The sequence below is a fragment of the Eschscholzia californica genome, unplaced genomic scaffold (genome assembly GCF_041429995.1).
Source record: "Eschscholzia californica isolate CP2 unplaced genomic scaffold, dmEscCali1.0.p SCAF_4, whole genome shotgun sequence".
NCBI classification, from domain to species: domain Eukaryota; kingdom Viridiplantae; phylum Streptophyta; class Magnoliopsida; order Ranunculales; family Papaveraceae; genus Eschscholzia; species Eschscholzia californica.
The window spans coordinates 54,473,505-54,499,497 of record NW_028238461.1 but is presented as its reverse complement, the minus strand read 5'-3'; the positions used below and the strand labels follow the sequence as shown (position 1 = coordinate 54,499,497).

Genomic DNA, 25,993 nt, shown 5'->3' with positions numbered 1-25,993 from the left:
GCTACAATCTTAGATGGTAAAGGCATGGCTAAATATTGTTAGTGTAATAGTATGTAATGTAGGGGTTAGTTGGCTAGTGTTCCTATTTGTAAGGACCTCTCTGTAATTACTTGTCTTCCTCCCTTCATTATAAATAGAATGGCTGCCCTACTTGAGGTAAGCTCAATTTCACTCACTAACAAATATGTCATTAAAGGCAAACAAACATGTATGAAGTATGGACTAGAATCTTCGTCAACTAAGTATTTGATGGTCAGTCATCGTGACAGGACAAGTATTGTTAACGTCTTAACGAATGGTTAATCCATTAATGTAAGGGGGGTTTAGTCGATTGGGAGTATTTGTTTTTTTAGAACTACATTAATTGTTCGAGTGGAGTCCATTCATGAATATTTCTTTTTAGACGTATTGGTAGTTCGTTTTCGTATTTAGTACATTAATGATTATCAATTAAGATTGTCAATCAGCAAATAAAATTCTACTCCTTGTAATATACTCCAATATACGAAGTTGGAATCGTACTATCAATAATTGGTTAACATTTGCATGTTAAAAATGGGAAGACTTATTATAGAATGCATCTTTCTCCAAGGCCGGCCATGAAGAATGTCACCATTTGCTTTAGGGTTTAGATCTCTATAACAAATGAGGCGAAACAACTGTGTCCAGAAAGAGAATTAATTAATCTTCATATTAAACCTAATTAAGCAGCAAAAACAGAAACGACAGACATCTAAAATATTAGTATTACGTAGTAATAGAACATTCGAAACACAAACGAACATATAAAATCTAGTAGAAGAATCTGAAGAAGCATTGCTATACTTTCCAAGGGGAAAACTAAACTACTGATCATTAATGGAAGATCTTTTTTTACTTTCTCCTTCAAAGAAACACACCAACTCTTTACCCATTCACCCATTTTCTGAACTTTCTTCCACGTACGTTTGAGCTTCGTTTTCAAATTGTTATTCACATTTTTCATTCCATCCATCACAGAACACACAAAATTCTTTCCAGAATTGCATACTTTGGTTATACCTGATGAAATCCAACTGAAAAAACCCATTGATTGAATCTAAAAAATTTGAAAGAAAAAAACCCTGAGAAAATATCAATCAAACAGTAGGGTTGTAGTTAAAGACCTAGGCTAGCTAAAAAATTTGGTTATACCTCTTTTAATGTGAGTGTAGTTGACGAGGAGCCAGTTTACTGGCCTACCTCGGTGTATTGAACGGCCACTAAGATTAATTTTGACAATTTGTTTTGTACACATTGAAATTTGTGGAAGTAGTATTTATTAAAAAAACAGAATCTACCCAAGGGGTAAAATCGTCGTGGTCCGCGTGTGTCTTTCGCACAGAGTTAACTTAACTCCGAGTGTGGACGGTTTCCGTCCACGTGAGAGTGTAAATCAAAATTTCTAGAAAACATGGGTTTAGTCCAAATATTGATATAATACTGGGGGTCTATGTCAAAATCCCCGTATTGTATTTCAATCTACAGCTCTTGATATTATATTTTTTTTTTGATGAAACAGCTCTTGGTAAATTCAACAAAAAAAAAACAGCTCTTCATATATAAAGTACTACTATTAAGTTTAGTTGTTTAAATAGTACACCTTCAGATGCCATTTATGGTTAAGAGTTAGAGGCTTCGTATCCCCCTTCTAAGAGCATATCCAATGCAAAACTCAATCTTAGAAATTTGGAGTGCCACATAGGATTTTCTGAGTTTTCTTAAAAAATCATCTCCAATGCAAAACTCAACTAAGATCTCAAAGATGATTTGTCAATGGTGGAATAGAGATATCTCAAGAGGACACTCCAGAAATAGAGTGTCCTCTTGAGATATCTCTAATTGTCCAACTCATCAATATTGAAATTTCAACCAATAGAAATCGAGTCTTCGTATATTTCCAAAATAACTAATTATTTTTTTACAAAAATAACCATGACAAGTAAGTAAAATAAAGGAGTTTAGAGTGTTGCATTGGAGACATACAAGAATTGAGGATCTCTATTTTCGACACCTAGGAGTGAGAATCTCAATTGAAACTTGACAAATAGGACGAATAAAGATTTTTTTGAGTTTTGCATTGGAGATGCTCCAAGAGGCCTCCACTTATAAATATCTTAGTTTTGAAGTAGTTAGGCTTTAGTCTTTGTCGAAGGCGCTTATAGGAAGGCCTATACCAAATAGAAGGTTAGACGAGTTTCTCTATTCTTCTGTGCTGTTACATGGTAGTGACGTTGTGGATCGTTTTCGACTCCCACTCTATGTAATGGCTTAAGCATCATACGCGATAAACTTTGCTAACAAAAAACACGTTTGTTTGGTTTAGATTAAACCCCGCGTAAGAGATCAGTTTTGAGATAAAAATGTTCAGGATAAAGAAATCTTTTTACCAACTAAATAACATCTATGAACGGAAACTCAACTTTTTAACTCAAAGCGAAAACTTAATAATCAGAGGAGTGATATTTCCCTAACTACAACGACACGACTACATACACTAATTTAAATTTGTTAGTTGTGGACTTGTGAGTTACTTAATGACTTATTTTCACTGAAAGCTGAAAGACAGTTTTTTTAAGTTTGATTTTAATCTGGACCATTCTTTTACCCGTGTGACTCATCGAGTCAAATTTTTTGTCAAGAATCCTTTGTACACCTAGCATTTCCCTATCTCCAAATCCTATATTTCTACCTAAGCGGCTCTGGATTTCGCCCACCTATGGGGAGGACATATTATCATTTTTGTATTATAAAAGGGTTAAAGGCATCCGCCACCGGACTTGACTCTCGAAGAAAAAGCAAATAAATTGGTCCCAGCCCACTGACAAGAGAATATAGCTCCAAATTCGTGTTGGATCAAAATTTCAACGATTGTAATTCATAGCGGTGAACTTTCTAACTCTCCAATATTCTCCACTGACACAAAGAATCATTTCACCAAGAGATGTGTTCACAGCCTCACTATTATCTTGATATCTTCCTATGGGAAAACAATTACCTAGTTTATGTAAACTTATTTTCAATGATTGATAGTAGAAATTTTATGATGTCACTTATGAGGGCATTTCACTTATGAGGGTATTTCTTAGAAAGAACTTCATTTATATGCAAACCAAAATATAGTTAACAAATGAAGATTCAAATTATTAGCACACAATTCTCTGTGCACCGCAAGTCTGCATACATAACGTACTTGCATGTAAATATGTAATAAATGTCAATCTGATATTACGTATCAGAATCATCTGCATTTAAGAGATATTACATTTAAGACCAGGGTAATATTTATTAACTAAAGCAATTCCATTATCCGGATATTTTGTTTGAAACTAAGGGGGGGGGGGGGGGGGGGGGGGGGGTAGTGGAGCAAGACTTTCGCGGACTCTTGAGAGTCCACGAAAGTCTGAGGCATTCAAATCCAGACATTTGAGAGTCTATGAAAGTCCGAGGCATTCGATTGTAGACAAAATATGTCCCAGACTTTGGTGGACTTCATAGTTTGATGAATTTGTGAAGGATTTGGGACAAATTTGGAAGCCAAAATGTCTTTAAAAAAACAAGAGACATTTGAAGTCCATCATTTAATCAAACAACAATAATAATATTAAAATAATAAATGTCTACCAAATGTCCATCAATGTCCACAAATATTCACAGATGTTTACGAAAGTCGAAAAATATATTTTTGAAATGTTAGTATAAATATATTATTTCATGTGATTAAACAATAATAATAATATTAAAATAATAATGTCTACCAAATGTCCATCAATGTCCACAAATATTCACAGATGTCTACGAAAGTCGAAAAATATATTTTTAAAATGTTAGTATAAACATATTATTTCATGTGATTAAACAATAATAATAATATTAAAATAGTAAATGTCTACCAAATGTCCATCAATGTCCACAATATTTACAGATGTCTACGAAAGTCAAAAAATATATTTTTGAAATGTTAGTATAAATATATTATTTCATGTAATTAAAAAATAATAATAATATTAAAATAATAAATATCTACCAAATGTCCATCAATGTCCACAAATATTCACAGATGTTTACGAAAGTCGAAAAATATATATTTGAAATGTTAGTATTAATATATTATTTCATGTGATTAAATAATAATAATAATATTAAAATAATAAATGTCTACCAAATGTCCATCAATGTCCACAAATATTCACAGATGTCTACAAAAGTCGAAAAATATATTTTTGATTAGCACAAATATAATACGCATTACACATTTTGTCAATGGACTCAAGATCTTAAAATGTCCCCAGGACATTTTGTCTATGGATCAAATGTCTTGAAATGTCTATAAAGATATTTTGTCTACAAACTCTCAATGTCTTGAAAATGTCTATGAACACATGTTGTCTATAATAACTCATCCGAAATGTCTTGAAATGTCTACGGGACATTTTGTCTATGAAAGTCTGTGAAAGTCCCGCTCCACTACCCCCCCTAAATTCAACCGATGTTGTTATTACGCTAAACTACAAAGAGACGATAACACCCTCGTGTTTCTTATTATTCGTACCATTTTTGCAACAAAAGTTCTCAAACTTACTTATAAAGGCTATTCTTGCAACTTCTTATTAATATAAAGATTATAGTAAATCTTAGCCGATAAAGAAGAACAATAATCGAGCACCTAATTATAATATTATATCAATCCAACCGTCACAATTTCATCTCTCTTGCTATATTAATGGTGGCAAGGGACATAAACAAATTGCAGAAGTCGTGCGTTCAACTCGCGATCGCTGAACTTCTTACTCTCCTCCTCTGGTTTTTCAAGGTTTTAAGTAGTGAATCATGGGAAAGTGCTACCCAAATGTGAGTGAAGAATACAAAGAAGAAGTTGAAAAATGCAAAAAGAAACTCAGAGGATTGATTGCTGAAAAGAATTGTGCTCCTATTATGCTTCGAACTGCGTAAGCAATTATAATCTAATTCAATAAATCAAGTATAAACATGGGTTTTAAGTTTTAATTTGTTTTAATTTATGGGTTTAGATGGCATTCAGCTGGAACTTTTGATAAGAAAACAAGAACAGGAGGTCCATTTGGGACGATGAAGTACCCAGAAGAGCTTTCTCATGCTGCTAACAGTGGATTAGAGATTGCTGTTAGATTATTAGAACCGATTAAAGAACAATTCCCCATTATTTCTTATGGTGATTTTTATCAGGTACTAATTTTCAAATCAAAACTTTGATTTTTTTTTTCTTTCCCAAGATTCTTTGATTCATCTGTTTCTTCCATTAATGGGTAAATCATGAATTTGAAGTTGGTTGGAGTTGTTGCTGTTGAAGTAACTGGTGGACCTGAAATTCCATTCCATCCTGGAAGAGAGGTAAAAAGGAACTCTGGGTTCATATCTAATTCACGATCCGAGCTAGTTTTTACTAATAAACTTGAAGAAATTGATTTGAATGATTAGAGATGATTCTGTTTTTCTTTTTCTTCTTACAGGATAAGCCTAAACCACCTCCAGAAGGCAGATTGCCTGCTGCTACTAAGGGTTAGTGTTATCTAATTTGGGTTCTAAACTCTAATATTTATTCAGTACATCTGAGTTGAGATCGAGTTTGATCGAACAACAAAATTTCGATTACAGGTTCAGATCATCTGAGGGATGTCTTTTATGGAATGGGTTTGAATGATCAAGACATTGTTGTTCTCTCAGGTGGTCATACCTTGGTAAGTTTGATAATTAATCAATTCTGTTCTTCCTTTTGTTTAGTTTCAGTTGATTTCTAATGGTTTCTTATGACTAATTATGGGGTTTGTGTGGTTTGTTTAAACAGGGGAGATGCCATAAGGAACGCTCTGGTTTTGAGGGTCCTTGGACTACTAATCCTCTTATCTTTGACAATTCCTTCTTCAAGTAAATTTCTCTTTCTCTCTCTCTTTCTCTCTGTGAGAATTGTCTCACGTAAGAGAAGGGTGATCTAGCAACCAAGAATACATTGTTAGGCTAAAGAATCCCACATGTGACGGGGTTAATGGATAAGATGTTTTTCATATATTCAAAGGAGGTTACAAGAGCTTTATATAGACTAGCTCATGAGAAAGTAGGGCAACATATAAAGCAAACCCTAAATTACTTTTCATACAATGATCTTATGTAACACAATGCAACATTTAACATACTCCTATACTATTAGGGGTGTGTGAGAATAGTCTCACAAACTTAACACTTTCTCTAATCTTGGTGGCTTGTTGGAACAGGGAGCTTCTGACTGGGGAGAAAGAAGGCCTTCTACAACTCCCATCTGACAAGGCTCTTATCCAAGACCCTGCCTTTCTTCCTCTAGTGGAAAAATACGCGGCGGTTTGATCTTCATCTCTAGACTTTTTTTTTATTTGACGAAATTCGAACGTTCACATCAGATTCTGGCTGAATTTAGTCAGAGTTTTTCAGGCATTCTCTTGTAGTTATATTCTTTCTTAACAATTATCTTTCATTTTCATTTTCCCAGGATGAGGATGCTTTCTTCAAAGACTATGCAGAATCCCACTTGAAGCTCTCTGAACTTGGGTTAGTAAAAAAAGAATTTTATCTAATATTATCTATACAAATGTCATTCATAACTAAAAGTTAATGTAAGTTCTTGATTAATTGACTAACATAATGTTTATGATAATTACAGATTTGGGGATGCTTAAAGATCATGGTCGAGGAATGAATTATGTTTTCAATATGATAATATAAGGAGTTATGGTTGTCATTTGGCAAATGTTGTTTCTCATCATGTCATTAGCCACTAAATAAAACTTGATATTATGTTTATTTTGCTTGAATTATGGTAAAATATGAGTATGTATCTATTTACGTGCTTACGGATTTAAAGAGCATTGCTTCTTGATCGATCGTAACATGGTTGTAAAAATCGCATAAAGAAATCCAAGATTTTCTAATAATGTTATAAACTCACTCGACTTCCACTAGATCTCGGGCAATAGAACCCGATTTGGCGTATGTTGATCAACATTTATATTTTAAGTCGCGGCTTTGGGGAATAAAGAAAATTTTTCGGGGAATAAAGACTTTTCTTAAAACTAGTCAAATAAGATTTACTTTTATGTTTCTTTTTTATTGCTAAGGGGCTTCTAATTTTAGAAGATGCTATAACTCATCACCTCTCTACCACCTCATCTTCTCGCCACCTCATCATCTTCTCCAGCGAAGGTCGCCGACCGGAAAATTTTCCGGCCGGCGACCTTCGCCGGAGAAGATGATGAGGTGGTGAGAAGATGAAGTGGCAGAGAGAACAGATGAGATGGAGGAGAACTTTCAAAAAAATGTATTTTGTATTCCATATAAAAATTTATTCCCCGGAGAATTTTCTTTATTCCCCAAAGCCGCGGCCATATTTTAAAAGACAAATCATCATTTTATAATGTAAGATAAAACAGAGATAAGGTGAAATGGAATATTCTCATAAAAAAAAGGCGAAATGGAATATACAATTTTTTAGTAGGAGAAAAAGAAGAAAATGATTCCCACACTAAAATATAAATTTTTATGAGGGAGTGAGTCTTGTCTTTATGTGTATTTAAGAATCAAAAGTTCAAATGACACCACTCGCATTATCAAATAACGAGGGTATAACTCGTGCCCACCAGGCAAGGATAGTTCTATCAGATGCGTCACGTGATGTTGGCTTTAAGATAATTGCGGTTGATCTAACGCGCCCCACATTGCAGCTATAGGCACCCTCAAAGGCTAAAGTTTAAGGGGTTCATATGTATGGGGTGCCTACAATAATATATATGGATATTCCCAAAAAAAATGAGATCTTTGAAAAGGTGTTATTTCTTATAATATCAAATCTTGAATGAATTCTAATCAAATCTAAACCCCCAAACTTTGAAAAAGTGAATCCCAACCATTAGAGATAAACATGGAAGAGTAAATCTTGGCCATTGAGAGGAGGGGGGAAGATACCCTCCTCCCTTAATCTATATAACAAAACACAATGTTTTGTGTTGACTGGGACAAGCCGAAAGACAAATCCGGTCGTCCGTTGTGTTTTTGATACATTTTTTACCTTCAGATCTATTACCCACCTTGATTTATTGACCCACTAAAAGAAAAAAAGTGACAAAACCCTTTAATCGGGTCAGTTATCCACTCTCTTTCTTCATCTACTCTCTCTCTTCCAACGATCTCTTTATCCACTCTCTTTCTACCAACGGTTTTATTCTCAATCGTTCCTCTATACTTATTAATGCACCCGGTACATATCTTCATCTTCTTCAGTTACAAATTGATGGTACAATATTGGGAATTCACAACAGCATAATGGAGCTTTAAACCTACCCTTTCATTCTTCTACCTCAAGCTCAATTAACTCTGCAATCTTCATCTTGTTCTTTGCATTGGGTCAGTTTCCTCTTCTGATTTTTTTTTGTTTATTCATTTGTTAATTCTTGCTTATGGCTAGGGTGTAAGTGAAGTTGTATCATAATCTCTTAACATTTACCTGATTTAGTTCATTTGTTTAATTTTTGAGATTTCATAAAATTAGGGTTCCTGACATCTATTAACTTTTACCAGATTTAGTTCATTTATTCGATACATCTATGCTAATAAATTTGTTATGAGCATTGAGCGATGAGCAGAGAGTTAGAAACCGAAAACGGGTCTGCTTTATGAGCTGCGACTGGAACAATTTCAAGAGCTCTTTTTTCATTTGTAGTCATCGAATCTTCAAATCTACTTGGTATGTAAATTTTTGTTTTTTGTTTTTTCTTTTACATTTGAATTATAGAATTCGATGTCCATCTTTGAAATATTTGTCTGGATAATTTGTCTGGATATGCTGAATTAAGTTTAGAGAGTAGAATATTTCAAACCTATCAATAACCATCAAAAGAGGATTTAATGAACTGGGCGTCGGACTGTGGTTCCTTGAGATAGAGCTAATAGTCGGATCTCTTGTGTATCCAATACTCCTTTCATGGTATTAACCTAAGTTGCACCCTATATTACTGATAGTTCTTTTGTTGCTCTTTCCATGGTTGCAGGTACTACTTGTGGCACAATCTTTACACCAGCTACATTTTTTAGGGGTTCAAGTGCAGCTGTTGGAATGAATGAATTGGACCTTGCAGGAGGCGTACCAATAAAAATGATCCCGTTTTGACAATTTTAGAGAGGAGATAACATATGATGAATACATGTGAAGAAATAGCTCAGCTAAACATCATCTCCCATTTCCTTGCAACAAATCTTCACAGCATATTGACTCCAGATCTCCTTCAACTTTAATCTCCGAGTGTTACAGTATTCCTAGATCTTCTACTTCAAGTAAAGCTTAATATAATCAGGTAAGACAATCTCAAAACTTGTAGGTTCTCATGGCTCTCTTATTTTAGTATATTTATTTTCTCCAGAGCTACGTTATTATAAAGGTTTAGCTTTTACTTTTGTATCATGCCAGTAGCTATTCGGATTTCGGATTTTCCTTTTGGATTTCATTTTGAAACTTCCGGCCGCTTGTTAGAATACCTTAGGTTTTGATTGTTTTAATTTTTCTAGGCTTCTTTCCTTCTGGTAGTCTTTGCATTATCTATTTGGTTATCTGAAATTGTTCATATTCGATCTATTTGGTTTCCTGTTGGGTTTAATCTCTAGAAGTCTCTGCATTAACCAGGTAAGATTATTCGAATAATTCGACAGACAACAACTATGTATCCAATGTATCCATTAATAGGTTAAATATTAATAATATGTATTTGTTCAACAAATTATCTAACTACTTCAATACTGTAATTCGTAAAGTCGATTTTGATTTTGGTAGTTAATTTTGCAGATTTATTGATGTGGATACACCCCTTCTACTTTCAGTTGATCCAGTTATGGGAGGTTATTAAGGTATGTACGTGGTTTTCCACACTACACCATATCTTTTGCGTTTCTTGTCTTTCATTCAAAATATGATGGTGATGAGATTCCATTGGTGAGTTGTGTTTTTGTTGTATTGTAGTCAACATGAAATACTAAATTTTTATGGAAACAAATATGTTTGACAATATATCTTGGTTACTTTTCTTCTGAATAATTAAGTGAGATGGTCGAACTTGGCCATGGTAACAAGGTTTCAGTTTCTTGAAATACTTTTGCGGGTATTGACCCTAAACTTGCCATCCTTTTTCAGTGAATCGGTACATTAATTATTTCTCGCTCATTTTCTTTCTCTTCATGAGTTTTAATGGTTATATGTTATACATGCTTAATCAAGTTAATTTAGATAAAACGCACCTATCTATTTTTGACGCTGAAAGAATTGATATGCCAACAAACCTTGAAGCCTGCAAACGATTTGCTTTATTTACGAACTCCTTATTGAATGGACATGCCGCATGTTCCCCAGGTCCATAAAATGCTTTCGTTCAAGTATCATTTCGCCTCTTTAAAAACTTATTTACTGATTTCGCTTATTTACGAAGATTTGGTTCGATAAAATTTGATTAAGTGCAGGTGAAAATATATACTAAGTCTGGAGAAGGAGAACATGCTACAAATGGCCTTAAGAACCTTAGGAAAGATTTTATGCAAGTTAACTTCTGGAAGCATTTACTTACATTAAGTTTTTCCCAACTGTATATGTAGTCAGGGTGAGGTTTCTTGCCGCTTTATCTGATAAGCAGGTTGTCTCATTCACATTGATTGAAACTCTTCTATTAAGTGAATAAGTTTAACAAATAGAATCATAAATGTTAATGGAACTAATCTATTTTTTTTATTTTTTATTATCTAACAGCTTGAGCCTACGTTGTTCTTCATTATCGAACTTAGCTTGATGGGCAATGAAATGCTCAAGTACTGACATATTTATTAGCTTCAACATAAATCTACACAACAACATGCATTCTATATAGGTTTGTATTTTGGTGTCCGACCATCCAATGCCACTCGAGATACTGTGAAGATCAACCACAGTGAATTTAGACACAATTGCCCACTGTCCTAATTTCCACTTTCTTCCTTTTCTCTCTAATTTATCACCAAAATCGTTCTTTATGTTACAGAATCAGTCTTCTCACTCTTTCTTCTCTGTTGATATTGAGAGTGCCAAAAATGGAAGAAGATTGTCAAATTGAAGCGACTTAGTGACTTTATCACTAAGAAAGAGATGATTAAAGAAGGAAGATGGTTCATAGTACTTTAGTACTGGATTCTGTGTATGTTGTTGCTGTTGTTGTTTCTTCAGTTCAAGTTCTTCACCACCTGGTATACCCCTCTCTCTCCCTCTCTCAATTGAGCTTTTTGATATTAGATTTGTACTTTACTTTCGAAATCGATGCTTCAACATGGCAACCCGTTAGCATCTCCAAGGTGAAGTGAAATTAATGAGAAGAATTCATCCTTCCACCATATCCAATCTCTTCCCCAAAAAATGGATGCTTAAACCCATGTGAAGTCAAAGATAATAATAGATTATTGTGGTAGGGTGTTCTTTTGTTAGGTTTAACCCATTCAGTAAGGGTTTTCTGTACCAAAATTTATCATCATAATGCTTTCATCTAATTCTATTTGGAAGTGCAGAGCTTCTTTTTCATATTTTCTGCTACTTGATCTTATCTAAGTTTCCTCTTTCTATCAATTCTGTTTGGTAGCTTATGTCTTATCCCCAATTATAACTTGATTGTTACGATATCCCTTAATAACCTTCTCTGGTCTGTAAATGGGTTGAAGAAACTATGATTTACTCTATGTATTGTATGACTTGATCCTTAAGTTGTTAAATCAAATTGTAATTTGTGGAAAAATCTTGATTGCCCAATTTATGGGATTGCCGAATTATTGTTTTATCGATGATAACTTGTTCGATTACTTAAAAGCTTTATTTGAAACTGTTTTAATTACCTAAGATTGAAAGAGAAATCTTGTTAGGTTATAGTATAGTCATTATATTTTGAATAAACAGGGGTAGGGATTGGGATTGGGATTGGGATTGTCTGATTGAAAACTGTATATTCTCTGATTAATAAATTTGAAAGAGTAGAAAGAATAACATGTCCCTCGATGCCCGATGAATTTTCTTCGGGCATCTAACATATATTTATACTTCCATTGTTTCATAACGCGCTCTATACCAGTATGTAGTTTGTGATAAGATTCTGTTGCAAATATTGGTTTTCATAAGTTATCGAAACTTCAAACTAGAAGTATGGGTTTGATTTGTGTTTAGTTTTATATTAGATTGGGCTGATCAGTCTAACCTTTTACAATTGGCCGTCATTTTCAACTCTGTAGGTACCCAAACGATCATCAGGAAGCCAAGCTATTATCGTCGACACATTCTTTAGTACTATCCATTAACAAGACGGAACCTCAGTGTCAACTTTGGTTCGTGCAATGGCAGCCGCATAAGGTTTTCTCTGGAGAAGCGATTGTGGATTTTGTTATGCTTCAACTCTTTGTTCGTCGAAGTGGCAGAAAGGTGGGAAGAACCTGGGAGGTAGGCCAACAAATAAAGGAATCCTGATCAACTTTTTCATTTGTTTATAATTTATCCTATTACTCACTGGCTCAATGGTCTCGTTTGCAAAATCCATTATTTGGAAATTTTAATTTTATTAAACTATAATGTGAGGAGTTACACCCAGTTAATATGGATGAAAGGTGAGGTTCCCTATTAGTTTCCCCCATTCTCTTTCATGTAACCCACATCTTTATCTCTCTAAACCCCCTCTCTTTCTCTCAACTCCGACCTCTCAATTTCTAACTTAAGGAATCAAGTTGAGTTTGGTTTTGACTTTAACAAGAAAAATACGAGAGATGAATCAAAATTAACTATCTTCAATTTCTAATAGACTATCACGCCGACTACATTATTGGGGAATTGTATTACCATATGATACACGGTGCCTAACCTACCTAATGATTCAAATTAATAGTTCTTACTCATATGATTCAAATGTAAGAGACCAACTATACAATAAGAAAAGAAGTTAAATGATGGTTTTAGTTGGTACATTGTTTTTCATTTTAACCTTCTATGATGTGATAAAAACACATGTTAATGTCCTACTCTACGCGATCTCGAAGAAGAGTTGAATGGTGGTTTTAGTTACTACATTTTCATTTGAGCTTCCTATTATGTAATAAAAGCATTTTCCCGTGCCCTTAGGGCACGGGTTATACCTAGTCTATATAATAAAACCGAAGGGAAAATGCTGACTGGGACAAATAATTTTTTTAGTAAAAGATATTGTCTAGAAGTCTTCCCCAAAATTTAAAATATAGTCTTTCTTAAAAATGAAATAACTTATTTAAATAAAAAAATAATCGTGTCTTTCTTAGAAATAAAATAATTAGTTTAACAAAAAATGAAACAAAAGAAATCACAAGGTTAAAAGAAGAAATTAAAATTTTTCTCTTAATAAGTAAAATACCAAAAATACCAAAAAATTTAGGATATCTAGAATATACCAAAAAATTTAGGATATCTAGAATCTGTTCTTTAATTTAAGAAAATGAAAGAACAGAATAAGTAAAATACCAAAAATTTAGGATATCTAGAATATAGCAATCTATTATACAAAACAGATACTTGTGACTAGGACACAATAAATACTCCTAGATGCGACTAGGACAAAAGAATGGTGAGTTGGATGCTGACTTGGACACCCACATAAATCCATTTTTTTAATCTGGACCGTTCAGTCTAATCTAACATATAAAGCCCCTTGATCTTAGCCGCTGGATCCTACTTGACACAGGTCAATTGAAAAGACTACATTAAATACTTGCCGTTTAAATCTCTTCCTCTTCTCTTCCAAAAAAAAAACTCCCCCCATTTGAATTCTCACATATTTCATCTTCTTCTCTAAAAATTCGTTCTGGAAAGACCAGCCCATTGCTTCCTCTCCAAGCCTTCTCTCTTCATTTCGCCCTAAAATTGAAGTAGACGGTTTGAATCGATGGACCAATTGGATTCAATAGAACCGTCAATCGAATGGGTAACCCTATTCTTTTTCTTCACTAATCAAACTAATTTTTCATTCATAATCAAAATCTTTCAAGAGCAGTAAAACATCAGTTGTTACAATCTTCATCTCGTTCTTTACTTAGCTCTATATCTGTAATGAAGAAGGCCCTAATCAGAGGTTACAGTTTCATTTTCCTAGCTTTTCTTATATTTACTACTTCTTGATTTAAATTTTATTTATGGTGTTCAGGATATATCGAGGAGTTCTTCCTGATGGTAGAGCAATTACTGTTAAATTGATGGATCGAGCTGGTAAACAAGGGAAAGATGAGTTCAAAATGGAGGTTTAGTAAATCATACCTTCCCCAAATTCTTCTTTTTTTTTTTCTTGAACTTGATTTTGTTTTGGTAAATAATGACTAAAGTTCTTTGTGTTTTTCCAATTTGTAAGTGGAGTTGCCGAGTCGTCTCCGTTCTTCGTATTTGTTGGCTTTAGTGGGATACTGTTCCGATATCAATCAATAAATTATTGGTGTATGAGTTCATGGCAACAGAGGTATACTTTTAATGTTTTCTCTGTCTTTCTTGTTCCATTTCTACTTATATCGGTGTGTTTCAATGTGAAAAGAAGATCCCTGCTTCAATTGGTACTATCATTTGTTCACCTTTATAATTCATAGTTTATATGTGAATGATTTCTTTCTCCCTCTTTGTTTTTCTTTATTGAGTTTTTGTAATCACAAAATTGAATTGCTCCATTGAGGGTGTAAGGAAAACAAATAATAGAATGAGCTCAAGTATGCATTTCTCATTACTGATTATAAAGAAAAACATCAGAATAGTTGTACCTAATCACAGTTGTAGTTATATTTTCTATGGATCGTTCAGTTTTCAGTAGTTTCACATTCGTAGAAACCTTGAATCCTGCCTTTCTTGAAGTAAAAGAGATTTAGAGCTAAATTTAGTTCTCTAGAATGTATTTAGACAAATGGGTTTTTCCTGGATAAATACCAAGGTGAAATTTAGGTCAGTGTGAAACATGAAACATGATTTGCTGCCAACTATGTTGAAGTTCTGCATTGTCTTTACATAGCTAGGTACAACTATTTGTAATGAAGAAGGCCCTAATCAACGGTTACAGTTTCATTTTCCTGCCTTTTCTTATATTTACTACTTGTTGATTTAAATTTTATTTATGATTTTTAGGAAACCATCGAAGAACGAAACAACTTAATCAGGTAAGAAAACTCCAATATAAGGTTACAGTTCCTGAATTATATTAGATTTTTGGTTGTTTCAGAAAATGAAACTCCAATAAAAGATTACAGTGAATTATTTTAGATTTTCTGTTGTTTCAGGAAATGATTTGAGGGTCCATCGACTTAATTAGGTAAGAAAACCTTAATCGAATGTTACAATTTCACTTTCCTAACTTTTCTTGTAGTGACATTGATTTCCTAGCCAATTAGTTCCTGATTTAAATTTGATTTAAGATTTCTCAACTAATAAGTTGAAGGACGCAGCGACTTAATAAAGAGGCACTTGAAGGATGAAATTTCCTTTATGTGAACTTATTATGAACTTAACCACTTGTTGCTTCATAGATGATGTTTTTCCTTCAAAAACCTAATCACATGGTAGGAGGATATCATCTTTAATGGAAAACAATAAAAACAGGGCTACCATTCACACCCGAAACTTCATTGTATTTCCTTAATACTATTTTAAATGGAAAACGAGGTTGTTTCTTTAGATGAAGTTTTCCCTAAAGTGCCCTGTATATTCTTCATTCTCTAATATCAAAGTTGTAGTCCTATCGTTGGTGTGCATTGAATTGATACTATGTGAGCCACTTTTAGTTAGATTATGTTAGTGGTCTGCGGTGATATGATCTCAATAAATATTCCAACTTTCTTTCCACGGTCCTTCATTGATTCCATTTGTTATGAGGTTATTGTGGGGAATGAAAACCAAATTTGTTATCTCTGTGCATTATTTATTTTTAGAGCCCTCTTCTTTTTTTCTGAGAAAGAAGAATAGGAACGAAAGAAATAGAATTGCAATAAGAAAATGAAAAATACGAAATCTAGGCGGTTTAATGTGTTAACGGAAGCAGATGTTGATCGAGTTGCTGCAAAATTCACTTCCAATGATTTTTAGGTTTAGTTTCATAAGCATGAGGGTTTGACAGATCATTCTGAAGCCAAGCTTCTAATTATAAATGGCGGGTTTCTCCCTCAGCTTTCAGTAAACTTCTTGTCTTTCCAGAATGACTGTCTCCTTATTGTCTTTAAGCTATCACCTAAACTTTTGTTACATTTGGCTTGAGCATTTGTTCCGGAATGATGTGTTATCGTAAGAAAACATATATTAATAACATATTCTCTAACTATTTTTTTTGTTGACATAACATATTCTCTAACTGTTGGAGATGAGATTTTGTAGTTGAGGTAAATTTATTTTCTTTTTCAATTTTTCATCTCAGCTCAACCTTCTTATTAGATATGTCCAAAACTAAACTCTTGTTTGGACTCAACTCTTTGAGTTTTCGACTAATAGTGATATTTCAAAGATTTGCTAGAGCACATGTCCCAACAATTCCCGTAGTTGCTTATCCCCCGCCTTAGCGCCTCTACTGCCACCACTCTCACTTTCACACTTTCACTCAAATTTCTGTCGCTCGAGGTTATTACTGAAAGGGTTGTAAGGAATCTAGAAGGTAATCACAGATAAGATAGAAGACCAGGTTAAAGACGTCGTTGTCCTAAACCTACAACCAGTAACAATGTAAACATCTCATTTTTATCGTCAAAATAATTTCTTTTCTCCTTCTTTGTGCGTTATTCAAGACAATGATGAATTGGGTTAAACACAGCTGAGTGTAACGATTTAGATTTCAGAGACCTATTTTTTGCTGGCATATTTTCTCCTTCCATGTTCTGTAACCTACTCATTGTTATTTGATGTTGAAGCAGGTATATTTTGATTTGAAATGAAATATCACACGATTCTTCTGCATCTCTCCTCTTGCAGGTTTCTCTATATATTTTTCCAATTTGAGGCCCACCCGACCTGGTCCAGACTTGAGAGTTTATGCGTGCGACGTGGATTTGGGCAGGGGGCATGACTCTAGGTAAGGGATCGACAATTGATGGCCTGCGGTTATTGCATCGAGTTTGTCCTCATTAACGCCTTAATGACTTGTTCGAGTTTGCTCCTCATCCTAGCCTAACTGACTTGTTTGGTTTCATCATATTGTGGTCATAAGCAAGTGCATAACCCGTTTTCGACAGGTTATGATTTTTTTATTGATTATGTCATATCAAACTTACACCAAATAATTTTTAGTAAATTATATTTATTCATTTATTAAATATCAATAATCTTCAATTTTTCAGATCCAACGATCGACACAAATGTGACGATTGACCATCGTGCTCCCAAGATGACTTAGGTTATTTAATAATCTGTCTTTACTTATGGATTTCTTTTAATTACGGTTCCAACAAAATATCATTAAATAAAAATAATTTTTTTTATTTCCTATAAGATGTTTCTTCTTTCCAATTGGAGAGTGTCTTATTGGAGAGGGAGAATAAAATTCCATAACGATAGATCTTTTTGTGGTAGCTAGAGATTTCTAATTGAAGTTTTCCTACTTGGTTGGAACCTCTATCATCATCCATTTACACATTACTATTGACATTAATGGGTGAATGTTTTCTAACATAGAATTTGACTTGATCATGATTTTTGTTGTTTTCATTCATATTAGCCATGTTTGACCTGTCTGATGCTAAAATAGAAGTGTTAGATATGTCTCTCAAACTATTAGTTTACATTTCAAATAAGTCTGATTTAACTAGGGGCAAATAATATTGAGTACTTCCAAAAAAAAATATTGAGTAAGATATTTTACGAATCAAATGCTCGATTAGTGATCATTGAGAAGTAAAATAAATTGAGATTAAAATAATTGTAGAATAGTTGAATCTTCTTAGTGGCATAGGCAAAAAGTTTTAACTTGCAACTCTTACAATACGACACATGAATGAGTTTCTATAAACACATAAAATAGAGCACTTGTGAGATACATTTCATACCTCAGAGGTAGATAAATGGAACTACATAATTTGTGTGGAACTTACCACAACTTCAGTCATTTGCAAAAAGAAATTGTGTCATTTGCTTAACTCAATTTCTCCATTTCAGATATGTTATGTCATTTATGAATTGAGTTAACTATATAGATGTTTTCATGAGTATTGGTTTTTCTCATTTTGACTACTCGTAGGAATAAAATAGCACGTGGGTTGGTTTAGGCGCCCCCATGATGTCTAAGATAAAATCAATGTTTATATAGGATGACTAGGACAACCACATAGACATCTAAAGGTGACTAGGACAATTAAAGAAATTTAACATGACAACGTATGCAAAGGTAATTGCTTTATCTATCGTTTACGACATTTTTTTGTATTTATATGTGATTATAGAATAGTGGGCACTTCGTGATCATTATACCAATAGTGTATTGATGTGTGTAGTAGAGTATTGAGGGTCTATTCAAATATAAGAAGTTTTGTGCACACCACAAGCATTCAGAGAGGATGGATATAGGTAACATAGCTGTTCCACCATCTTCTAAGGGTACTACCATACTTAATTATGCGAGTACATAAATATTTAGCATGGTATGTGGATGTTGTTGAAGATGTTATCTGATATGTGGCTATAGTTCTATACTCTCTCTTTTGTTTATAACTATAATGTGAAAGAAGAAACATCTTATAGGAAATAAAAAAAATTATATTCGGCTGGTGAAAAAGGAAGGGGTTAATTTGATATTATACTTTTACATTTTGGCACATGAATATAATGTCTGGAGCTCTCATCGTGCAAGAGCTATATTACGACATTTAATTTAAGTAAGTTCATTACATTTGTGTGCCTCTATGTTATCTTCAATAGTTCATATTATGTCAAAAATCTCAGTCGATTTTCTCTTTAAATTAATTCAATTTGCTAAAGAAATTTAACTTTAGGATGATTCTAGAAATTGTTTAAAGCGTTGGTTTCAACTTTTGCCCTGGACAGTAAGAAGTGGTCTCATTTTTTTGTTTAATAAGAATGAATTGATATAATTATATCTATAAAATTCATTCGAGATCTCATTTTGTTTCAAATTACTATTATTCTTACCTATTCGTTTATCCAGTATAAACCTCGTAATTGGATCAACCTAAGAAATGTAGTTGAAATTGTATTAACCATTCACCGTGATAGTGTATACCCAGATTGCTATAACTGGCTCAGAAAATTAAGATGGCAATCTGCAATGGTGGCAGATTTAGTCCCAACGTAACTTTCTCAAATAAAAATCTCTTGCATAAACAAATTAATTGAGGATACGAGGATACCTTCCATTATTGAGCATTTGAATTCATAAAATGAATGGTCATTACTGTTGTTCGCATCTTTAATGAATTAGAATAATAAGATACTTTGAATTTATTGTTGAGCAATTGAAATCAATTTTTAAATAAAATTGAAACTTAAACCTACAAACACGACAAAACGAACCAGATAAATATTGAGAAGTAGCAGACAAAACATCGAGAGAGAAAACTCAATCTAACACGGAAAAATGGGTAACCATAATGAATAATTAAAGAGTTATGCTGCACAAATCAAAAGACTACAAAACGTAAAACTAAACAATATGGACACTTCTTCAACAAAAATAAAAAACAATGTGGACACCTCAATTTCGTGGGTTAGATACTATGAGAGACAAAAAAGAAATAAGTACATTATAAAATACAAGTAGACAATTAAAAAAAATTGAACTTAAAACAAAACCATAATTATCTTGTAGAATGAAAAAAAAAGATTTTCAAAGATGATCTAAATGTAATGGTGTACTGTATTGCCAATTCTTCTTTGTCCTAGCTCCTTTCCTTTCTCAATAGATTCTTTTTTTCATAGATTCTCAACGAGTTCATCTTGTGAAGTAAATTATTTTTACAAATTCTTTCGTCTTTCGTTGAGAACTTGATATGTTTTTATTAAAATAATAGATATTTTAAATAAATTTAAGAACGTCAAAATTAAAAATAGTTTTATAGTCTCAAAATTTTATATAACTTAAGATAGATCTTATACCTCTAAAATACCACACTTATCTTTAGAGAGTATCAATCTGAAAAATTAAAACTACAATAAGAAAGTACGAAACGTAAAAGAAAAAACTAAATAATCTTATGACACGTCTACTTTTCCATGTAACGTAAAAGAAAATTTTTCTCTTAATAAAATAACTAATTTAAGAAAATGAAAGAACAGAATAAGTAAAATACCAAAAATTTAGGATATCTAGAATATAGCAATCTATTATACAAAACAGATCCTTGTGACTAGGACACAATAACTACAAAAAAAATATGACTAGGACAAAAATAAGGTGACTGGACGTCGACGTGGATATCTATCCTACATTCTACAATTCTAGCCCTCGGATCTTCCAACGTGACTGCAATCCAACGGATTTTCCATTATCCCCTCCCTCATAACAGCTTCCACTGAACGGTTCCTTTTCTTTTTTTTTGCTCACGATGAACAGTGCCACTCGCTCTCTCTCTCTCCGATCTCAAAGCGTAAGAGGAAGTTCCCCACTTTTCAAATTCCTTCACCTTGTGGCACTACTCAAGAAACTAAGAGGGGATTATCGGGAGAGGAATCGTACATTTAAAAAGGATGGAGAAGAAGATCAATAGGCAAGTGGTTTACTCAAACAAAAGGTTAGGGTTTGTATAAAGAAATCTCATGATTTCTCAGTTTTAATTTTCTTTGTCACTCATTCTGGGTACCCAATCTTCTCTCTGATCTGTCTAATTAATTTATCTCTTTTCTCTCTAATTGTTTTTCTTCTTCTGTAATTGTTATTGTTCTTCGTAAGATTTGTATTGACTACTCATTATCTTCGTTGATTAATGAGTAGGGTTCTTAATGAGCACCATTACAGAGTATCATCATTATTTTAGGGTTTCTCTTTGTATGAATTTTTTGTTACTAATCCTAGAGTATAATTTTTAGGGTTTTATATTTGCTGATCCATGTTTACTATAACTGATTTTCTAGGGTTCACTTTCTATATTACTCATGATCAATTCTTGTTCCTTTAATCCAAATATTTGCTCTGTGGGAACAATTCCTTTTGGGAAGGAGTGAAATAAATTGAACTTCATAAAGAAACCTAAAATTGTTCTGGAATATTTTCCCATCTCAACATTTTACATTTTTGGGTTATTAGTGAAAGAACTAAAGTTTGTTAGGAAATCAGTGATACCCTCGACAAAGATTGTCATTGTTCTTTGTAAGATTTGTATTGACTATCCTTTTCATAATCAATTCTTATGTTTTTTTATCCTAACAATGATGGGCTTATATCCTTTGTAGTGTGACTTCATCAATTTCACCCCCACCTAGCAAGTAGGGTGCCTAAGTTGGTTAACAGAGATATAGCGTTCTAATTTTGTAAGTTGATATGTTATAGGTGCATCTTCTTTGTTCTCCTTACCATTCTTCAGTCGAGCTTTTGTGTGGACCTCATAATCTTTGACCTGGACAACCATAGGTAAGTATTTATTTCTTCTTCCATGAAAATTGACTCTTAATCTTTAGTGACAATTGGATGCTAGCTTCTCGGTTAATGGAGATCCGTGGTAGTCTATCTACATTGTGATTAGTAATCTTTATAGGCTATTCAGTAATATAAATTATTGTTGCACATCTTCTTGGTACCAACTCTTCCTCACTGCTCTTGTTATTGTACTTATCCAGGTATTTTCTATCTTTCACACATCTTCAATAGATGAAATTCATCACCTAATTGTAGTCTAACTTTGTCAAAATTTGCTTCCTCATACTCTTTAGTTTTATAATGTCTTCTATGGAGTTATCTTGACGTCTTGTGGGTTATTAACACAACAATCTACTGTGGATTTATGTTACTTAACTAAAAATTATAGCAGCTCAACCCTTCTAGGCTTTGTGTTGGTGTGATTCAATGAGTTTCGATCCACAAAACCGGAGACTCAACACTCCTTACCTAGGCTCTTCTTTGGCCAACTACATATTTGTCCTTAAAATTTGATAGCTTAGCTTTGTGTTGGTGTGATTCAATGACTTTCGATCCCCAAAACCGGAGACTCAACACTCCTTACCTAGGCTCTTCTCTGGCCAACTACATATTTGTCCTTAAAATTTGATAGCTTAGCTTTGTGTTGGTGTGATTCAATGACTTTCGATCCACAAATCCGAAGACTCAACACTCCTTACCTAGGCTCTTCTTAGGCCAACTACATATTTGTCCTTAAAATTTGATAGCTTAGCTTTGTGTTGGTGTGATTCAATGACTTTCGATCCACAACACCGAAAACTCAACACTCCTTACCTAGGCTCTTCTTTGGCCAACTACATGTTTGTCCTTAAAATTTGATAGCTTAGTTTGGGTAAGTTTTTCACCAGGTTTTGACCACAAGGTAGATAAGGAACTACACACTAAGCAGGAAAGGAAAAAAATTAAAGCAGACTATTCACATTTGGGTTATTAACACACCCAATCTGTTAAGAATTATTAGTTGCTATCATATTTTCCAAATTGGAAATGAGACTTCTTGCTTTTTCCTGTGATTTGCCCCTTCGGAAAGTTTTTGGTGAAGAAAAGGTGAAGTTCTCTGCAGTCTCGCAGAAGATCTCACAACATTTATCGCCTCCTCAACCTATACATTTGGAGCACAAAATAAAGCTATCGGGAAACAATCAAGCTGGGATGCCTGCTATGATGTGCTGGTACATATTCCCCTTTCTTTGCAAAAAGAGATGTCTGCTTTCTTGGCCAAAAGTGAGAAACATAAAGAGATCCGTACGTGTGAAGAAGCAATCTGTGCTGCTATAAAGAAGATTCATGAACATTTCCGAAGAAGAGCCTTCTTTTCCAGGGTTAGTCAATCTCCTGTTGAGTTCATTATTGCTCTTATATCTTCTCAACGTAAAGACTTGAAGTCGGTATCTGGGGAAGCAAGTCGTAGTGCAGAAAAAAAATACGGCGTGCTGAATTTTACAACCAAGCATGGTATACCTCCTTTTTATTTACTTGCTTATTTATATTCGATTTATATAATTATCATCTCTTCTTTTCACTTTGGTGGTACCGAATACTTCAGTCGTGGAGGAGCACCTTCATATATATGTAATATTTCCGAATAATCGCCAACTTTCAGTATTGTCTTTCTTGTTTTACTAATCATCTTATTTTTGAACATTAATAGGGTTGAAGATGATGTAATCAGTATCTCAATCGCAAACCAGCTGCAGGGAGTGAAGGTCCTGGAAGTACATGAATTTGCAGCAATTTTGCTGGTAAACCTCATTAGCAAGCATGATTTTGATGCTTTGGTTATCCGGTTAAATTACTTCTTAAAGGTGTGTATTATACTTGTAGGTCTCACGCTGGAGTTCATAAACTTAGATTATGGTTCAATGTTTAGAATTATAAACTAGACCTAAAAAGAGAGATGAATCTGTAGGGCACGGGTAAAGGTGACATCGTATATATGTACTTTCATTATTTGAGTTACGGACCATCCCGGAGAAGCAAAACTCTAAACCGCCTTCTTGGTCACTGAACATGATTGGTAGGATCTTAGAAGATGGGGTGGATCCAGAGTCTGCTGCCGTTCTCCATAAACAGAGCTCATTATATCCCAAATTCTCTGCCTTTTCAAGAGAGTTGTTATATCCTTGGACCCGACACACTATCCTGAAAATCCGAAGATTGTATTAGAGAATGCTCGATCACCAGTCCCTCAGGAGGGCTTTGAGGTTAAAAGAAAGGGGGATAAGGAGTTCAATGTGAATATTCGTCTAGAAATGAATTATGTTCCTGAAAAATTTAAGCTTTCGCCAGCATTGATGGAGGTTCTTGGGATTGAGGTTGAAGATCGTCCTAGAGTCATAACTTGAATTTGGAACTATGTCAACACCAAAAAATTGCAGAACCCAAATGAGACTTCTTGCTTTTCCTGTGATTTACCCCTTCGGAAAGTTTTTGGTGAAGAAAAGGTGAAGTTCTCTGCAGTCTCGCAGAAGATCTCACAGCATTTATCGCCTCCTTAACCTATACATTTGGAGCACAAAATAAAGCTATCGGGAAACAATCCAGCTGGGATGCCTGCTATGATGTGCTGGTACATATTCCCCTTCCTTTGCAAAAAGAGATGTCTGCTTTCTTGGCCAACAGTGAGAAACATAAAGAGATCCATACATGTGAAGAAGCAATCTGTGCTGCTATAAAGAAGATTCATGATCATTTCCGAATAAGAGCCTTCCAGGGTTTAGTCAATCACCTGTTCAGTTCATTAATGCTCTTATATCTTCTCAAGGTAAAGACTTGAAGGTGGTATCTGGAGAAGCAAGTCGTAGTGCAGAAAAGAAAACGGGCGTGCTGAATTTTACAACCAAGCATGGTATACCTCCTTTTTATTTACTTGCTTATTTATATTCGATTTGTATAATTAGCATCTCTTCTCTTCACTTTGGTGGTACCGAATACTTCAGTCGTGAAGGAGCACCTTCATATGTAATATTTCCGAATAATCGCCAACTTTCAGTATTGTCTTTCTTGTTTTACTAATCATCTTTTTTTTTTGAACATTAATAGGGACATAGGGTTGAAGATGATGTAATCGGTATCTCAATTGCAAACCAGCTGCAGGGAGTGAAGGTCCTGGAAGTACATGAATTGGAGCAATTTCCTGGTAAACCTCATTAGCAAGCATGATTTTGATGCTTTGGTTATCCGGTTAAATTACTTCTTAAAGGTGTTTATTATACTTGTAGGTCTCACATTGGAGTTCATAAACTTAGATTATGGTTCAATGTTTAGAATTATAAACTAGACCTAGAAAGAGAGAGATGAATCTGTAGGGCACGGGTAAAGGTGACATCGTATATATATAGTTTCATTATTTGAGTTATATGAGTAGAAATATGAACATTTCCTTTACTTTGGTTTGGAATTGTCGGTGTAACTGATATTTGCCTACAGGTCCTAGCAAGCTTCTGCTCAACCACCCTTAAACTTTCTATATAAATATCAATTTTGATTGCTTTTTATGGATCAAGTTTTGGAGCTTTAAAGAGTAAACTCATTGAATATGGAGTCTGTATTTATGTCTCAATGGACACTTGCTTTTGTTTCACGGAAGTATCAAGAACATGTTCTTACTTTTGTTTGGTCGGTTCATATTTTCCATTTTGGTTTAGGAATTGGGGTTTAAACAACCAGAAAGTTTCTTACAAGAAAATCATTTCTACTATTATGCTCGCAAACAAAAACCAACCCATAGTAATCTATAAGATCAAATCAAATGATATTATTTATGTATATATAATAGAAAATACTCGGGAACAAAATTAGTTAGAAATTTTCCTTATAAGTGTTTCGGGAACAACCTCTTCCAAAGCAGAGGAAGATAAGTGCCTCCCTAGAAATGTTACGATATCTGATAGTGGGTTTGCTTATGAAGAAGAGGATGGGATGTTATTAGTAAGCGCTACTCAATTCAATTTCGGTTCATATTTGATTGAAATGTTCCCTGTCTTTTATTATTTCTATGTTCATTGTTACTTCTATTTTGACATTTTGGTTATGAACAATAATGCAACTATAGAATAAATGAATAAGAAATTGTTATTTTTTACAACAATAGGTCGACCATTCAAATTCAGTCATCCGTTTTCTTTTCGGGAATAAATCTGGTTGTCCATGAACACTTCATTGTCCCTTCGATTACCTCTTCATTGTCTCTTCAATTGGTAAGAGATACAAAAAAGAATGAAAGAACGAGTTAGGACATACAGGAGATACCTATGAGGTATATATATATATATATATATATATATATATATATATATATATATATATATATATATATATATATATATTTG

At 33.7% G+C, this 25,993-nt stretch overlaps 1 protein-coding gene, 2 long non-coding RNA genes and 1 pseudogene across 8 annotated transcripts; all 4 read left to right on the top strand.

The window, feature by feature from the left end:
- The first annotated feature begins 4,639 nt into the window (after positions 1–4,639).
- On the top strand, positions 4,640–6,828 carry LOC147546300 (L-ascorbate peroxidase, cytosolic-like). Its single transcript, XM_086632247.1, has 9 exons — positions 4,640–4,967; positions 5,049–5,223; positions 5,323–5,388; positions 5,508–5,556; positions 5,653–5,735; positions 5,843–5,922; positions 6,267–6,369; positions 6,518–6,576; positions 6,689–6,828. The coding sequence occupies exons 1-9, from the start codon at positions 4,849–4,851 to the stop codon at positions 6,702–6,704; spliced, it is 750 nt and encodes a 249-aa protein (XP_086488373.1). The 5' UTR covers positions 4,640–4,848; the 3' UTR covers positions 6,705–6,828.
- Positions 6,829–8,141: 1,313 nt separating this feature from the next.
- On the top strand, positions 8,142–12,698 carry LOC147546299 (uncharacterized). 6 transcript variants are annotated; one of them, XR_015223466.1, is made up of 8 exons: positions 8,142–8,424; positions 8,664–8,764; positions 9,069–9,371; positions 9,857–9,918; positions 10,525–10,661; positions 10,808–10,925; positions 11,076–11,277; positions 12,304–12,698. It is a non-coding gene; the product is annotated as an uncharacterized LOC147546299 (long non-coding RNA). The 6 variants fall into 6 exon arrangements; XR_015223465.1 differs by having other exon boundaries at positions 10,525–10,694; XR_015223463.1 differs by having other exon boundaries at positions 8,185–8,424; positions 8,599–8,764; positions 10,525–10,694.
- Positions 12,699–13,855: 1,157 nt separating this feature from the next.
- On the top strand, positions 13,856–17,257 carry LOC147546298 (uncharacterized). The gene is made up of 6 exons (XR_015224245.1): positions 13,856–14,012; positions 14,232–14,325; positions 14,433–14,537; positions 15,188–15,219; positions 15,340–15,371; positions 17,015–17,257. It is a non-coding gene; the product is annotated as an uncharacterized LOC147546298 (long non-coding RNA).
- A 6,124-nt stretch (positions 17,258–23,381) lies between these two features.
- LOC147546297 (SWI/SNF complex component SNF12 homolog) lies at positions 23,382–24,784 on the top strand (annotated as a pseudogene).
- The last annotated feature ends 1,209 nt before the right edge of the window (positions 24,785–25,993 follow it).

Bases quoted from the DNA above. Each gene is read 5' to 3' on its own strand.
- LOC147546300 (XM_086632247.1), top strand. From the start codon at position 4,849: ATGGGAAAGTGCTACCCAAATGTGAGTGAAGAATACAAAGAAGAAGTT. The intron at 4,968-5,048 runs GTAAGCAATTAT...TTATGGGTTTAG, and splicing joins CCTATTATGCTTCGAACTGC to ATGGCATTCAGCTGGAACTT. The intron at 5,224-5,322 runs GTACTAATTTTC...ATGAATTTGAAG, and splicing joins CTTATGGTGATTTTTATCAG to TTGGTTGGAGTTGTTGCTGT.